This window comes from Macaca fascicularis, chromosome 3, assembly GCF_037993035.2.
Source record: "Macaca fascicularis isolate 582-1 chromosome 3, T2T-MFA8v1.1".
In the NCBI taxonomy this organism is placed as follows: domain Eukaryota; kingdom Metazoa; phylum Chordata; class Mammalia; order Primates; family Cercopithecidae; genus Macaca; species Macaca fascicularis.
In genome coordinates this window covers 132,126,294-132,138,441 of record NC_088377.1, presented here as the reverse complement: position 1 = coordinate 132,138,441, position 12,148 = coordinate 132,126,294, and the positions used below count along the sequence as shown (strand labels likewise).

Here is a 12,148-nt window from a genome sequence, read left to right as displayed (position 1 = left end):
CATCATATTTCACACACCCACACAATAGGCACATTCCAAAAACTTTCTTCCAATCATAAAAATTTTACTCTTGAATTTCCAGTGGACTTAATGATTGTAAACATGATCACTCAATAGGCTTTTTTGGAGGGTTGCAAAGGGTTGGTCTCATAGGGCATGATGGAGGGGAACTGAGAGTCTCAAAATCTCTTCGTGCAAAGTAACTCTCATGTTTGTTATTCTGCATGCCTGCAGTGCAGCTGTAGGCATCATGTGTCATGGATTTGATTATTCTTATACCATGCATTGTTTTCTGAGTTCAATGAAGGTAGGACAATTAAAATGTGACTTTGTTGAATACTTTTATTTTTAGAACTTGTTCTAAAAATAAAGTCTGTTAATTAGAAAAAGCGAGTACACATAGTTCCTATACACTCTGCTCAATCCTAAATAGTTTCTCTTATTATTATTTTGTATCGTGTGGTGAGTTAGTGTATTAGTCTGTTTTTATGCTGCTAGCAAAGACATACCCAAGACTGAATAATTTATAAAGGAAATAGGCCTAATTGACTCACAAGTCCACATGGCTGGGGAGGCCTCAGAATCATGATGAAAGGGGGATGAGGAGCAAGGTCATGTCTTACATGGCGGCAGGCAAGAGGGCATGTGCAGGAGAACTCCCATTTATAAAACCATCTGGTCTCATAAGATATATTCACTATCACGAAAACAGCACAGGAAAAACCCACCCTCCATGATTCAATCACCTCCCACCAGGTCCCTCCGATGATATGTGGGGATTATTATAATTCAAGGTAAGATTTGGGTGGGGACACATAGCCAAACTATATCATTCTGCCCCTGGTTCCTCCCAAATCTCATGTCCTCACATTTCAAAACCAATCATGCCTTCTACTGCCCCTCAAAGTCTTAACTCATTCCAGCATTAACCCAAAAGTTCAAGTCCAAAGTCTCATCTGAGAAAAGGCAAGTCTCTTTCACGTATGATCCTATAAAATCAAAAGCAACGTAGTTACTTCCTAGATACAAAGGGAGTGCAGGCAATGGTTAAACACATCTGCTCCAAGTGGGAGAAATTGGAGAAAACAAAGGGGGTTTAGGCCCCATGCAAGTCCAAAATCTAATGGGGCAGTCAAATCTTAAAGCTTCAAAATGATATCTTTTGAGCTCCTGTCTCACATCCGGGTCGCATATTATGTTCTCTTGACTATGTTTGGAATTCTTAAATACATGAAAGTAAAAATAAAAGAGATTAAAAACTCCTGAAAACTCTAATTATGCAAAGAAAATTAAATTTTCTAGCTTTATTTTTATTTTACATTCTTGGGTACATGTGCAGGTTTGTTACATAGGTAAACGTGTGCCATGGTGGTTTGCTGCACCTATTAACCCATCACCTAGGTATTAAGCCCAGCATACATCATCTGTTTATCCTAATGCACTCCTTCCCTCACCTCCACCACCAGACAAGCCCCAGTTTGTGTTGCTCTCCTCCCTGTGTCCATGTGTTCTCATCATTCAGCTCCCACTTATAAGGACATGCGACATTTGGTTTTCTGTTCCTACATTAGTTTGCTGAGGATAATGGCTTCCAGCTCCATCCACATCCCTACAGAGGACATGATCTCATTCCTTTTTATGGCTGCATAGTATTCCATGGTGTATATGTACCACATTTTCTTTATCCAGTCTATCATTGATGGGCATTTGAGTTGATTCCATGTCTTTGCAATTGTGAACAATGCCACAATGAACATATGTATGCATGTATTTCATGTAACAGAATGACTTATATTCCTTTGGGTATATAACCAGTAAATGGGATTGCTGGGTCAAATGGTATTTCTAGTTCTAGATCTCTGACAAATTACTACACTGTTTTCTACAATGGTTGCTAATTTACATTCTCACCAACAGTGTAAAAGCATTCCTATTTCTCTGCAACCTTGCCAGCAACTGTTGTTTCTTGACTTTTTAAGCATCTCCATTCTGACTTGTAAGAGATGATATCTCATTGTGGTTTTGACTTGCATTTCTCTAATGATCAGTGATGTTGAGCTTTCATTCATATATTTATTGGCCACATGAATCTCTTCTTTTCAGAAGTGTCTGTTCATGCCCTTTGCCCACTTTTTAATAGGGTTGTTTGCTTTTTTCTTAAAAATTTGTTTAAGTTATTTGTAGATTCTGGATATTAGACTTTTGTCAGATGGATAGATTGCAAAAATTTTCTCCCACTCTTTAGGCTGCCTGTTCACTCTGATAATAGTGTTTTTGTTATTGTTGTTGTTGTTTTTCCTGTGCAGAAGCTCTTTAATTAGATCCCATTTGTCAATTTTTGCTTTTGTTGCAATTGTTTTTGGCAATTTCATCAATAAATCTTTGTCTGTGCCTGTGTCTTGAATGCTATTCCCTAGATTTTCTTCTAGGGATTTTGTTGTTTTGGGTTTTATATTTAAATCTTTAATCCATCTTGAGTTAATTTTTGTAAAAGGTGAAGGGATCCAGTTTCAATTTTCTGCATATGACCAGCCAGTTCTCCCAATCCTTTCCCAATTACTTGTTTTTGTCAGGTTCATCGAAGATCAGATAGTTGTATATTTGTGGTCTTATTTCTGATTAATCTGTTCCATTGGTCTATGTGCCTGTTTTTGTACCAGTACCATACTGTTTTGGTTACTGTAGCCTTGTAGTATACTTTGAAGTCCAGTGGCATGATGACTCCAACTTTGTTCTTTTAGCTTAGGATTGTCATTGCTATGCAAGCTCTTTTTTGAATCTATATGAATTTTACAATAGTTTCTTCTAATTCTGTGAAGGATGTCAATGGTAATTTAATGGGAACAGCACTGACTTTATAAATTACTTTGAGCAGTATGGCCATTTTCATGATATTGATTTTTCCTATCCATGAGCATGGAATGTTTTTCCATTTGTTTGTGTCCTCTCTGATTTACCTGACCAGTGGTTTGTAGTCCTCCTTGAAGAGGTCCTTCACTTCCCTCATTAGCTATATTCCTAGGTATTTTATTCTCTTTGTAAATTTGCTAGCTTTTGTATGAGACAGTGGGCTAAAGACGATAAAAAATTCCTCTTACCTGCCCAAATTTCCATCAGGAATTTGCTTTGTAGACTCAGGGGAAAATGGTATTTTGTTGAAAATAATTTTATACTGTCACATGCATTCAGTGATACACACACACACAGAAACAGACCCCAGAACATCCAAACATTGAGTACCTATATAGGGGAAGAAAAATAATTGTCTTCTTCTCAAGCATTTTGCTGTGACTCCCTATAACAAAACACAAATTAACAAGATAAGAAACAGAAGTTTGATAACATGTATACCTCCTGTGCACATGGGAGATAACCCGGAGAAATAAATAAATTTCTAGACTAAATTTCAAAGAGTTGTCTTAGACTTCAGGCTTGAATATCATCGTTCTCTGAAACAAAGAAGTACGAGGTGAAAGGTCAGGTTAAGGCCCATGAAAAGTGCTACTACAAAACAGGAAAAGGTTTGTTATGCAGATTTAAGTCCATGCCTTTTCCATTTATTAAGAGTCTCTAGTAATTTAGAGCTAGCCTTCTTTTAGGTTGTCTTAGGTGTCTTAGGAGACACCTTTACAAGTAAAGCTTTCTTTTATAGATGTAAATTTATCTTAGAAAAGGATAGATAACTTTTCAAAGCTTCTCCTGTGTCTATAACTTCTCAAAATAACTAGTTCAAAATTATCCTTATGCTAAGGAGGTGTACTAGAGTGGCATACTTAGGTTTCCTACAGTCATATTTTGGGGTGGCATATTCTGAGCCCCATCACCTATATTTGCCATGTGGTGTACTTAGTACTTCCATAAAAAGATTTTTTCTTCACAATAATCTTGTAAGCTGCTTATTATTATCCCCCTTAATTTGTTCTGAGATAACTGAAACCTTTAGAGTTTGAACTTCTGTAAGATAGAGGCTGACATTCAAGCTAGTCAGGTTTCAAAGACTAAGATTTTTTTTCCTATTATAAAAATAGAATAAATAAGTAAATGAAACCTCTAAAGCAAGTTTTCTGTTATCCAAGCTGTTACAGAGATGCAGGAAGATGATGGGTGCCAAAAGAGTTCTGACTCAGCATCAGCCACTTGATTGGAGGAGGGGAAATTCACTCTCTTTGAAGCAGGATTTCATTTGGGGCTAATAGAATGAATTAGAGAATATTAGAATTCTTAAAGCAATCTCTTACGCATAACAGTGAAAGGTCAAATGTGGGCTTTCATGCAAAGACTATGAATTCAATTCTCACAGCTCTGTGCTGGTATTACCCATAAGGAGCGATGAAGAACAGCAATTGATTTCTTCCCTTTCTTTTTTATGATCAGAGCACATATTTACAACCAATGCAACAAGACTACTACCTTGCATTTTCCTAGTACCCATCTGTCAGCTTCAAGAGCATTATACATTTTTTAAATTACAATTAGTTATCTCACTCTTCCTGGGAGTTAACTGCTCCATATCATCCTGAACCCACAAATGAGTTAGCAGAGACAGCCTGGACTTATGTGGCATCTGGATAAATGCTAAGTAATTGGAACAGCCTTGAGTATGTTGAATCATGCCTCTGAAGTCAGACAGATCTGAGCTTTAATACAGTGAATGCATTTCTAAACATGTTTGTGCCTTATTTTCCATATCTTTAAATGAGATAATAATAGAATATACTTCAGAGGGTTATTATGAAGATTAAGTGAGTGAACAAGTGTCAAGTACGTGGCACATTTCTAGTTTACAGTGTAGTTCATGAGGAGTTAATGTGCCATAATAATTACAATAATAATAACAATTTGATAGCAAACATTCATACTTCTAAATGCATTACTCTAGTAAGAATACTTGGCACTTTAAAAACATACCTGTTTTATGCATTAACGTACACTTTTTGGTGTGAAAAAGTACATATTCTCTCCTTGCACCCAAAACATTAAGTATAAAAAGTAATTATTACAGAATTCATACTGAACAACAACAAAAAATTCCCCTTGGCATTACTGAATGTTTTAAAAATGACTCTCGTTAAGATAATTGTCATATTCAATTTGTAATTTATTTTCTTTTTTTTTTTTTTTTTTTTTTTTTTTTTTGAGACGGAGTCTCGCTGTGTCTCCCAGGCTGGAGTGCAGTGGCGTGATCTCGGCTCACTGCAAGCTCCACCTCCCGGGTTCACGCCATTCTCCTGCCTCAGCCTCCCAAGTAGCTGAGACTACAGGCGCCCGCCACCACGCCCAGCTAGTTTTTTGTATTTTTAATAGAGACGGGGTTTCACCATGTTAGCCAGGATAGTCTCGATCTCCTGACCTCGTGATCCACCCGCCTCGGCCTCCCAAAGTGCTGGGATTACAGGCTTGAGCCACCGCGCCCGGCCACAATTTGTAATTTATTTTCAACCTTTAATGAATCATTGAGAGTGATTAACAAGAAGGTTTCTTTTATGTTATACATTTTTTTTTCTGTCAGATAAGCTTTCAAAACTTCTTCCTCTAGGCAAACTGTAAGAAGGGAAATTTAAATAACTGGCAAATGAATGAATGAATTATATATCAAATCTTGTATCTATAATTCTTTATTTTAAAACTTTATTGATACTGAGAATAGGTCATCATTTTTTACTCTTTCATACTTACACTCCATCTCTAAATATATTTAAAGATTGTATAATTATTTCAAAGAGTAAGTCATCTTATTTACCTTCAGGCCTTTTTTTTTTTCAGTAAAAGCATCCTGTCATTCAACAAAAAACCAAGAAATAATGTGTGCTAATAATGTGTATATAATGCTATGTGAGAGAGACATTAACTTCTAATTATTCTTAAGTAGTCTGATCTAGGTAACCCTCTATAGCAACTTGTGATTATCACTCTATCGCAACTTACAGTTTTTACCTCTAATGGGAAAGTAATTCTTTCCCATTAAACTGTAAATTAATGAGTATAAGACCCAGTAAGAAATTGACATTTAGAAGTTGCTAAATAAGAGATAATTGAATGTATGAATACTTAATAAACAGTTGAATGAATGGATGGTTACATGTGTGGATAGATGGTTGGATGGATGAGGTAGCATGAGACAGTGAAAAGCATGCCCCCCTTTACCATTACCTAGCCATTAGACTTTATACAAAACATGAAATTACTAAATATCAGTTGCCTCTTTAAAAAATAATAGAGATTTCTACCCTTATAATTCAGTCTATGTCTGTATGTTTTATGGTAGTATTTATACTCCACTGGTTTACTCTTTCTCTCTTAATAAGGAGGCCAGAATATGCCCCAGAGATTGTCATTAGCACCTTAGAGGTAAGAAAGATAAGGATATCTGCATAATTTCCTGGCAAGAATAATGAAGCAAGAAATGTGATGTGTAGTTTAGTCTAATGACCCTGTAAAATAGAAGTGTTCAGAAAAAGATGGTATAAAACTTAAATTTTGGTGAAGCTGTCTTAAAATTATAAAATTTTGAATTAAAAATCATCAATATGATACTTAAAGAACATTTTAGAAATATAGAATGTTTAGATGAAGGTAAACATTCACTCTTGACCATTGAACTATTGTCATAAAATCTTCTACATAATCTGAAAGAATATAAAAATACATTTTTAGCCTCAAATCTATCCTGAATTTTCAGTTGTTCCCCTACCCCAGTTCATGAGGCTAAGGTATTTTTGAGCGCTAAGGCAGTGTTGACCATTGTATAAGAACATGGTCAGTTTTCTAAGGCTGTTGTCATAAAGAAGTAAGAAGAACTATGACCAGGCCAGCCGCAGTGGCTCACACCTGTAATCCCAGCACTTTGGGAGGTGTAGGCGGGCGGATCACGAGGTCAGGAGATCAAGACCATCCTGGCTAACATGGTGAAACCCCACCTCTACTAAAAATGCAAAAAATAAGCTGGGTCTGGTGGTGGACCCCTGTAGTCCCAGCTACTTGGGAGGCTGAGGCAGGAGAATAGCATGAACCCAGGAGGCAGAGCTTGCAGTGAGCTGAGATCATGCCACTGCACTCCAGCCTGGGCGACAGAGCAAAAAAAGAAGAACTATGATTAAACCAAATTAATCCCTAGTGTCAATCCAGTCCTTGTGATTATACTAAGAAAGGACACGAAAAAGAAAGGAAAGAAAGAAAGGAAAGAAAGAGGAAGGGAGGAAGGGAGGAAGGAAGGCAGGCAGGCCAGCCGGCCGGGTGCAGTGGCTCACATCTGTAATCCCAGCGCTTTGGGAGGCTGCAGCAGGTGGATCACCTGAGGTGAGGAGTTCGAGACCAGCCTGGCTAACATGGTGAAACCCCATCTCTACTAAAAATACAAAGAAAGTAGCTAGGCGCGGTGGCACACGCCTGTAATCTCAGCTGCTGGAGGGGCTGAGACAGGAGAATCTCTTGAACTCCAGGAGGAGGAGGTTGAGGTGAACCGAGATCACGCCATTGCACTCCAGCCTGTGTGACAGAGTGAAACTCCACCTCAAAAAAAGAAAAATAACTTAGTGAGAAAGAGTGTAGAAATAATGGTTTCCTTTGATTCTAAGTCTACTAAATCAAGGGATTTAGCACCACTTCAATGCTGTACTCCTTTCTCACTTGTCAATAGTGACTGTCTCAGCTGGCAATTATCCTAGTTCTTTCAGCAACTGGAATTTGACCTTGAAATCAGAGTCTCCATTCTCATTACTGGCTACAGCCTGTCCACTAGTTTTTTATATCAGCCATTATTCTAGAATGTAACCGAATTCTTACTTTAACTCTCTTAGATAGGCAATCCATATACTTGGTCTAGTTGTGCTGTTAGTTAATGGTATCATGCCCTTCTTTCTTTTTGCCATGTGTTTTGCCCTCTTATATTTGGGCTTAAATCATGATGTTACCCACATGTCTAAATTAATTGTCCCATTACTTCACCCTACTCTGAAAATATGCCTACAATTATTTCTGCTTACTTTCTTTTCTGGTCAGCTATTTGCCTATGATGTACACTTATGACCTGATTTCTTTCTATCAAGGATAGTTGTTTTGGAGAAACAAGGATAAAATCCATTCTTTAGTTTGTTCGTTCAGTGTATATACATATTTACTTGGTATTCTCAAAGTGCCAGTCATTCTTTTATTTGGTATTGGGATAATAGAGCAAAAGTTGTAGAATGATATGAGGCATAAATATATAAACCATTATTATCCATTAACTTACATAATGCATATTAAGTAGCACATATTCTGGGCTAGACAACATGTTGTTTAGCATTGTGTAACAAAAATGAATAAAATGGCTTCTTCCCTCAAAAAATTGGTGGAAAAAATAGACATGAAAACAGATAATTTAATGCTGTGTGACATATCTGGTAATAGAATTAAAGAGGAAAATATAGAAGCAGGGTTTGACAAAATATGATACAGGCAAGGTAAGAAGTTTTTCTGGTATATTAAGAAGGTTGGCATTAAAGGAATATAGCAAATCACAGCTGTTTACTAACAAAGGAGCCAGGCATAGGTTGTTTGAATTCAAATTCCTTCTCCACTTGTTAACTTGGAGACCATGAGTGTGTAATCTCTCTAAGCACTGGTTGATGCATCTATAATGCAGATGAAAATAGAACCTAACTCATAGAATTGTTGTGAGGAATGATGAGATAATTCATACCTTGTGCATAGTTTATACTCAGTAAACATTGGCCACTATTATTCTATAATCAAAGAGAGAGTTAAAGAGGATTTTAAGCAGGAGAATTATGTATCCAAAACTGTTTTAAATGGAGCATACTAAAAATTTTAAGGAGAATATTTTGAAGAACATGGACATAAATCCATTGGTAATGTGTAGCAGGAACTGATGCTTGCGGAGGAGGCTTAGGCAGTGTTGAACATTGTGGATACATCCAGCTCTATCTATAGTGTGAATGGGGACACTCATGGAAGAGCATATGAAATGGATACATCATTTGGCTGAAGATAGAATTGCATAGAACACTAAAATTTAAGGGATAATATCAGAAAAACAGAGGCCAGTGAAGGATATAAAGAAGAATGGCCAGTGATGTGCTTGGTAATAGGCACAATCACAACCTAGCAACGGGTGGCAAGAAGGATGAGTAACAACCAGGCTTCAGGCCAGGGCTACTTTAGAACTCATGATATGTTGGTTGATAAGTTAGGGATGATGCGAAACTAAAAGTTACTTTCACAGTGTCATGAATTCCCAGAAAATAATGTGCTCCATCATATTTGTTTAAGTTAAATACCACTTTGATTAATATGAGATCTGGTTATGCTATTAGAGAGAAGTCTAACCAACATTTTTGTATTTTTTCTTAAAGGATTTTGCAGAAAAGGAGAAGTCCACAGCAAAGGCCCTGGAAGATGTAAAGGCAAACTTTTACTGTGAATTATGTGACAAGCAGTATCACAAACACCAGGAGTTTGACAATCATATTAATTCTTATGATCATGCTCATAAGCAGGTAAGCCAAAGTGGGAAAAGTCCTTCATATTCCTGTATTTGTACCTTCAGAACAGAACCGCATGAATTTGACCTTATTTACTGTCATATAAGACTATGAGGTGAGAACATTTTATGTCCTTTTTTTCCCCTGGAAAGGTTGTGTTTTGTGTTTAAATGTTATCCAAAGTCATTTTTTCCTAGAAGTACTATACTACTAGAGGTAAACTTAGAGATAATCTAAGAATAGACTGACATATTTATTTTAGAATTATATTCAGTTAACCCTTAAACAACACAGTGGTTAGGAATGTCAGTCAAAAATCCGCATGTAACTTTTGCAGTTAAAAATCCGCATATAACTTTTGATTCTCTCAGAACTTTACTAACAGCCTACTGTTGACCAGGAAGAAGTTTTACTGTAACATAAACAATCCATTAATGCATGTTTTATATATGTTATATATATTATATTCTGTATTGTTACAATAAAGTAAGCCAGAGAAGAGAAAATGTTATTAAGAAAATAAGGTAAGGAAGGGAAAATATAGTTACTATTCATTAACTGGAAGTGGATCATCATAAAGGTCTTCATCTTCATTGTCTTCACGATGAGTAGGTTCTGGAGGAAGAGAAAGAGAAGGAGTTGGTCTTGCTGTCTCAGGGGTGGCAGAGGTCGAAGAAAATCCACATGTAAGTGGACCCATTCAATTCAAACCTATATGTTGTTCAAGGGTCAACTGTATGTAGGGAAACCAGGACCCAGGAAAAGTAATAATGTCTCATTCAAAGTTACTTAACTAGTTAGTGATAGGTTTAGAATCCTGGACTAGGGCTAGGACAGAATCTATTACAGAATCGATTATAGTCTACATCTTTCAAGGACTCTAAGTTATAGGAAATATTAGGTCTTTGGGAAAGCAATTCTCAATAAAAGATTACATTTTCCTAAGCATACTCTCTTAAGAAAGTTAGGCCGGGCGCGGTGGCTCAAGCCTGTAATCCCAGCACTTTGGGAGGCCGAGACGGGCGGATCACGAGGTCAGGAGATCGAGACCATCCTGGCTGACACCGTGAAACCCCGTCTCTACTAAAAAATACAAAAAACTAGCCGAGCGAGGTGGCGGGCGCCTGTAGTCCCAGCTACTTGGGAGGCTGAGGCAGGAGAATGGCGTGAACCCGGGAGGCGGAGCTTGCAGTGAGCTGAGATCCGGCCACTGCACTCCAGCCTGGGTGGCAGAGCGAGACTCCGTCTAAAAAAAAAAAAAAAAAAAAAAAAAAAGAAAGTCAAAGTTGTTATTTAATAAATGGAACACTGAAAACAGGCAAACAAAAAATCCAAAAGGGAAAAGCCTGGGGTAATCACAGGTGAAAACATTTCAGTTTATTTACTTGAAAGATCGTATGGACATCTATATTATTAGCGTTGAAATACTACATGTGGCTTCTTATATTACCTACTCTCCAAATGTGAAAAAAGAGGCTATTGTTCTCATCTGGTTAGATGTTATCCTTGCTGATTGAGGTATGGTGATACTGGCAATTTAGGAATGTTAAATACCACCAACTGAGAAAAAAAATTTCATGTGGCCAAAGATTATTGCTAACAGCTGTAATAAGGTACACATTCCTGATGCCAAATGTACCTGGCATGTTGGAATGTGTGGGTAAGTCTTGTATACTCTATCTTAAATATTTATTCAGATTAAGCAAAAATAAATATTTTGTCAGACATCACTAGCATTTTATTGAGTGTATACTAAATATATATGTATGTGCATATATACACATATATATGTATGTATATATGTGTATATATACATATATGTGTGTGTATATATATCCTTGGGAAATGCAAGCCTGGCAAAGACACAGCCTTTATACTTAAAAATAAGATATATGTATACAGTTGGCTTCATTTTCTCTGACAAGGGCTAGATAATGAGATAAACTGTTTTAGGATTGTAATTCCCAAATCCTAGTGTGCGTAACAATGACCTCAGAATATGTTAATTGTTCAGATTCCCAGAATCTTCCTCAGATATTCTAGTTCAATAATTCTGAGATAGGGCCTAGCAATCTATATTTTAAAATGAATTAAAAATGAAAAACTTAAAACATATATAAATGTGAACTAATGGCTATCACCCAACTTCAATGATAATCAGTCTTGCTTGATTTATACCACTCACCACACCTCCGCCACTGTTACATTATTATGAAGCAAGTGCCAGATGGTATATCATTTTATCTAAAAGTATTTCAAGATATATGGTGATGCTTTAAAATGGATGTTTTGATTATTATCTAACCTAAAAATCAACAGTAAATTTTTAAATACCAGTTAGTGCTCTTGTTACCTTAATGGTCTCATAAATGATTTGTAAATTTGAATTCACTGAAATTAGTATCCCTAAATATCCACACTTTTGGTTGACATGTCTTGAAGTCTCTTTTAATATATTTTAATCTATAGGTTTTTCTGTCCCTTTTTAAATTGTACATTTTGCAGTTTTTTTCCCACATTTGGGATTATGCAAAATTCTACTCACTGTTATCTTTCAACATTTTCCTTGGTGTCCTTTTGACTGGTTTTTATGGATAGGGATTTGGCCAATTTCAGACATATTTTTTCGTGGCAAGAATATATTAGAGGGTATTTTGTGTGCTTCC

At 36.5% G+C, this 12,148-nt stretch overlaps 1 protein-coding gene across 1 annotated transcript in view; it reads left to right on the top strand.

Annotated features, from left to right (window-relative positions):
* Positions 1–12,148, top strand: part of ZNF804B (zinc finger protein 804B) — a 595,345-nt gene that overhangs the window by 471,574 nt on the left and 111,623 nt on the right. The window contains exon 2 of the mRNA XM_005550294.5: positions 9,354–9,497. Coding sequence (XP_005550351.3) covers positions 9,354–9,497 — 144 coding nt within the window. The remainder of the gene's footprint in view (positions 1–9,353; positions 9,498–12,148) is intronic.